The sequence below is a fragment of the Indicator indicator genome, chromosome 2, assembly GCF_027791375.1.
Source record: "Indicator indicator isolate 239-I01 chromosome 2, UM_Iind_1.1, whole genome shotgun sequence".
Taxonomy (NCBI): Eukaryota; Metazoa; Chordata; class Aves; order Piciformes; family Indicatoridae; genus Indicator; species Indicator indicator.
Genome location: NC_072011.1, coordinates 2,874,068 through 2,880,067, shown reverse-complemented (window position 1 = coordinate 2,880,067; position 6,000 = coordinate 2,874,068). Strand labels below are relative to the sequence as shown.

General features: G+C 43.7%; 1 protein-coding gene across 1 annotated transcript in view; it reads right to left on the bottom strand.

The window, feature by feature from the left end:
• Positions 1 to 1,294: 1,294 nt before the first annotated feature.
• MEI4 (meiotic double-stranded break formation protein 4) overlaps positions 1,295 to 6,000 on the bottom strand; it is a 142,952-nt gene continuing 138,246 nt past the window's right edge. Inside the window, exon 9 of the mRNA XM_054392998.1 lies at positions 1,295 to 1,546. Within this exon, the coding sequence (XP_054248973.1) occupies positions 1,295 to 1,546 (252 nt within the window). The remainder of the gene's footprint in view (positions 1,547 to 6,000) is intronic.

Below are 6,000 nucleotides of genomic sequence, written 5' to 3'. Positions count from 1 at the left end.
TTTTCTACTCACCAAAGCCATTCATCCTAAGAGTTACCCTTGAAATTTATCAAACTGGATCAGTTAAGCTATTGTGGAACTTGTATTGATCAGTTAAGGTATTGCTGAACTTGTATTGATCAGCTAAGGCATTGTCGAACTTGTATTTATCAGTTGAGGTTTTGTTGAACTTGAATTTATCAATTAAGGTATTATTGAACTTGTATTGATCAGTTTAGGTATTAATGAACTTGTATTAATCAGTTAAGGTATTACTGAACTTGTATTGATCAGTTTAGTTATTATTGAACTTGTATTTACCAGTTTAGGTATTGTTGAACTTGTATTTATCAATTAAGGTATTGTTGAACTTGTATTGATCAGTTAAGATACTGTTGAAATTGTATTGATCAGTTTAGGTATTACTGAAGTTGTATTTATCAATTAAGGTATTCTTGAGCTTCTATGATCAGTTAAGGTATTGCTGAACTTGTTTTTATCAGTTTAGTTATTATTGAACTTGTATTTACCAGTTTAGGTATTGTTGAACTTGTATTTATCAATTAAGGTATTGCTGAACTTGTTTTTATCAGTTTAGTTATTATTGAACTTGTATTTACCAGTTTAGGTATTGTTGAACTTCTATTTATCAATTAAGGTATTGCTGAACTTGTTTTTATCAGTTTAGTTATTATTGAACTTGTATTTACCAGTTTAGGTATTGTTGAACTTCTATTTATCAATTAAGGTATTGCTGAACTCATATTCATCAGTTTAAGTACTGATGAACTCCTATTTTAAAGACCTTTTATGCTTGATTGCTCAAATATGCTACTTGAATCAGGACTATGACTATAATTCCATCACACACAAATGAAATAAAAAATTATCTGAAAATCAGAAAAAAATATCTGAAAATCAGATAATACATAAATGTACAAAGGAGATTTGATTGCTATTGGTTGATTTTGAACTGAAAGGCTTAAAGCAATCATTGAAGGAATTGAATTTATTCATATTCAATCTCTGAAATCCTTACTCAATTCAGAATCAGGCCTTGTGCATACATACAGAAGCCAACATCTTGTTTTCTGTTATAAGAACCAACATTTATTCAAAAAGGCACCTGGATTATTACATTTTTTCCCCCTCTATTTAAAATTGGAAAGAAATTACATTATCTCTGAGACTGCTGTTGGTGCATAGGAGTTTAAAGTAAACGTTTTCCAATAACAGCAATTTTCTTGTCTGGCTCAAAAAATTGTCTGGTGCAATGCCACAACCAATGCGCTGTTAAAAAAGTAGGTTGCTGGTTTTAATCCATGTGTGTTTGAGCTGAGTTCAAAAGAACACTCACTCTCCAGAGATATATAGAAAACAAAGGGAATTCATCTGACAGATGAAGAACAATTTGATCAAGGCTCTTCAGAAATCTGATTTTCCCTTCTTGGTCGTACTCGGAGCTCGAAACCTTTCTTTCTTCTGTCTCGTTTTGAAGAAGTTGCTCCAGAATCATGCACAGAGGAAAAATGTTCTCATACTGGGTAATGTCACACTCAGCCTGGATCTGGGAATAAAGAAAAATCCATAGATGAGCACAGTGTGAAAATGTTCCTGCAGAGACAGGCTCGGAGATTTGGGACTGTTCAGACTGGAGAGAAGGCTCCGAGGAGACCTTCTTGTGGCCTCCCAGTATCTGAAGGGGGCTACAAGAAAGCTGGGGAGGGACTTTTTAGGCTATCAGGTAGTGATAGGACTGGGGGGAATGGAGCAAAACTAGAAGTGGGGAGATTCAGATTGGATGTTAGGAAGTTCTTCAGCATGAGGGTGGTGAGACACTGGCACAGGTTGCCCAGGGAGGTGGTGGAAGCCTCATCCCTGGAGGTTTTTGCAGCCAGGCTGGATGTGGCTGTGAGCAACCTGCTGTAGTGTGAGGTGTCCCTGCCCATGGCAGGGGGTTGGAACTAAATGATCCCTGAAGCCCCTTCCAACCCTGACTATTCTATGATTCTATATTATTCTGAAAACAGACAACCATCAGATTTTAGGAGGCAACCTTAGGGTATGCACAATGTGGGACTGGATTTTTCAGTTTTGGGTACTGAGTCTTTCAGGATGTAATTCAACCCATTCTAAAGAAGATCCAAATAGGTACCACAGAATCATAGAATAGTCTGGGTAGGAAGGGACCTCCAAAAGCCATCCAGTCCAACCCCCTCTGCAGTCAGCACGGACATCCTCAACTAGATCAGGTTGCCCAGAGCCCTGTCCAGCCTCACCTTGAATATCTCCGGGGATGGAGCCTCAACCACCTCTCTGGGCAACCTGTTCCAGTGTTCCATCACCCTCACAGCAAAGAACTTCTTCCTAACATCCAATCTAAATCTACCCTTCTCTAGTTTGAAGCCATTGTCCCTCATCCTGTCCCTGCAGGCCTTTGCAAACAGTCTCTCTGCAGCCTTCCTGTAGCCTCCTTCAGGCACTGGCAGGCTCCCATTAGGTCTCCCTGGAGCCTTCTCTTCTCCAGGCTGAACACCCCCAGCTCCTTCACCCTTGTAGCAGAGCTGCTCCAACCCCCTGAGTATTTTCATGGCCCTCCTCTGGACCCTCTCCATCAGGTCCATGTCCTTCCTCTATTGAGGGCTCCAGACCTGCACAGAGTACTCCAGCTGAGGTCTCAGCAGAGAAAAGTGGCAGAATCATCTCTGTGGATCTTTTGATGCAGCCCAGGATGTTCTGCAACTCTTCATAGTGCTAAAGTAGGACTGTGCCCAGAAAAATGAGCGTGTGGAAAGATACACTGAACTTCTATGGTTTTAGCTCCTGTAATTTGGATACCAGAAATACAACCTTACAAGCCAAAAGCCTTGGTTTGATTCTTAAAAGCTGGCCCTGGAAATTCACTCAGACCTTCCTGCTGCTTGAGGAATCAATAGAAAATGTTTTAGAAAGGCAAATTATGGCACTTCACTTATCCCTGTTACCTCAGGCTCTTCAAAGCACCTAACCAATAGTATTACTATCAGTGGGTCTAGAAAAGTGCAGCTAATTGCAACTTAGTAACTCTCTAATTGATTATGGATCATAGAAACCACAAGTTCACTAATTTTCTTTCCTCTGCAAATGCTACTGCACTAAAGGAAAATCATTTTAGCCACACAAACCTGACTTTGAGCAGAAAAGGTTAAGTCTGATGGCAAGGAGGAAGGATTTTATCTTTTTTTTTTTTTTTTTGAGGTAATTGTTTTTCAGGAGATAAATACACTCTGAAATATTGTTTTCTAAAACCAGGGGGAAAAAATCAGTCTGGAAGGTTTTCTGGCTCAAGGTTTACTAACCTTTTCAACTCATTTAATCATCTGAACAAAAGGTGGATCCATTTCTTTTGTTAGGTCCTTTTGTAGCACCAACTGATGCACACAATACAGAATCTGCAGGGGAATACCTTTCCTGTGACCTCAGGGTGCACAGTCAGACTAACGGACCCAGGAGAAACTTCATTACAGTGAGGGTGACAGAGCACTGGAATAGGCTCCCCAGAGAGGTTGTGGAATCTCCTTCTCTGGAGACTTTCCAACCCCACCTGGATGCATTCCTGTGCAGACTCCCCTGGGTGATGCTGCTCTGGCAGGGGGGTTGGATCTGATGATCTCTGGAGGTCCCTTCCAACCTCTGATATACTGTGGGACTGTGACCCATTCACCTTGCTCAGCAGTGTGTAAGGGGTGTACACACATAGAGATTGTGCCCCCAGAAAGGTCAGAAGGTATGGCTGTGAGGTACACCTTACATACCTTTGAGTCCAGTTCTGAGCTCTCCAGTTCAAGAGGGACAGGGATCTACTGGAGAGAGTCCAAGGGAGGGCTACAAGGATGAGGAAGGGACTGATGAGGAGAGGCTGAGAGCCCTGGGGCTGTTTAGTCTGGAGAAGACTGAGAGGGGATTTAATCAATGTTCATAAATATCTGAGGGCTGAGTGTCAAGAGGGAGGGGACAGGCTCTGCTCAGTTGCACCCTGTGACAGGACAAGAAGCAATGGATGTAAGCTGCAGCACAGGAGGTTCCACATCAACACAAGGGGGGAACTTCTTCACTGTGAGGGTGACAGAGCACTGGAGCAGGCTGCCCAGAGAGGTTGTGGAGTCTCCTTCTCTGGAAGCTTTCAAGACCCATCTGGATGCATTCCTGCGTGCCCTGTGCTGGATTCTATGGTCCTGCTCTGGCAGGGGGTTGGACTCAAAGATTTCCAGAGGTCCCTTCCAACTTCTAACATCCTGGGATCCTGTGATACAGGCTTCAGCCCCAGAGGAGTGTGGCCAGAGGAGCAAGAAAGGTGATTCTTCCCCTTCACTCTACTCTTGGGAGACTTCACCTTGAATATTGCATCCAGTTCTGGTGTCTCCATCATTAGAAGGACATAGAACTCTTGGAGAGAGTCCAGAGGAGGACAAAGATGACCCAAGGGCTGGAACACCTCTGCCCCTCACCCTGTCACTGCAGGTCTTTGCAAACAGTCTCTATCCATCCTTCCTGTAGACTCCCTTCAGGTACTAGGAGGCTTCTCTTAGGTCTCCCCAGAGCCTTCCCTTCTTCAGGCTGAACATCCCCAGCTCCCTCAGCCTGTCCTCATAGCAGAGGTGCTCCAACCCCCTGAACATTCTCGTGGCCCTCCTCTGGACCCTGGTTAAGGAGCTGCTAACTTCTGAGAAAATTAAATTCCAGAGAAAGGCTGATCAGCTTCAACTCCTGAAAGAAACAAATCAACAGCCTACAGTCCTGAGTGAAATAATTGCCAGCAACACTTTAGATGTCCCAGCCAGGCTCAGGTTAGAGAGATTTTCAGAAGAAACAGTAAGATTCTTGCATAAGTGAGGTCTGCCCAGACATGGTAATTTGGCATGCCCTGGAAAATAAACTGCTGATAGCAAAGAGGAGAACCATTTTAAATTCTACCACCCAAGGGGGAGACACTCATCCCTGAGACATTTAGCCCTCCTGCCTCTTCCACATCTCATTTAGCAGGGTCATCTGTTACTAGCCCTTATCATGACACACTGAATTGCAAGGAACTCCCAAGCCATCTTAAGCAATATTGCTCTTATCTAGCAATAGGAGTTCTAGAATATATTGTAAAAAATTAAATATACCAGCAGTAGAACATTTGAGTTTCCACTTTAGAGTAAGAATCATACCAACTGCCTTGCAAATCACAGGCTCACAGGATGTTAGGGGTTGGAAGTGACCTCTGGAGATCTTCAAGTCCAACCCCCCTGTCAGTGCCTGGGATTGCCCTGACCCAGCTGCAGGACCTTGCCCTTGGTCTTGTTGAACTTCCTGAGGTTGGCTTGGTCCCACCTCTGCAGCCTGTCCAGGTCCCTCTGGATGGATCCCTTCCCTCCAGCCTGTCAGCAGCACCACACAGCTTGGTGTCATCAGCAAACTTGCTGAGGGTGCACTCAATGCCTCTGTCCATGTCACCACCATCAGTGTTAGAAGTAGCAGGATATTAATTAAAAGTATTTCCTGAAAAGATTAGAAAAATTGCAGCATTTCAGAGGAGGAACAGCCTTACATAAAGAGAGCTAAGATTCAGTTTGAGACAGATTTTTTTTTTTTTAAATATGAACAAAGAAGATTTCAGCTCAACATGAGGAGAAACTTCTTTCCAGTGAGGGTGACAGAGCCCTGGAACAGGCTGCCCAGGGGGGTTGTGTAGTCTCCCTTTCTGGAGATAGTCAAAACCCTCCTGGATGTGTGATCTGCTCCAGGTGATCCTGCTCTGGCAGGGGGTTGGACTGGATGATCATTCAAGGTCCCTTCCAACCCAGAGAGGTTGTGGAGTCTCCTTCTCTGGAGACATCCAAAACCCACCTGGATGCATTCCTGTGCAGACTCCCCTGGGTGAAGCTGCTTTTGGCAAGGGGATTGGACTGGATGGTCTCTGGAGGTCCCTTCCAACCTCTAATGTACTGTGACACTGTGATTAAATTGTTTGGAGCAAGAAATAAAGCATCTTCCTGG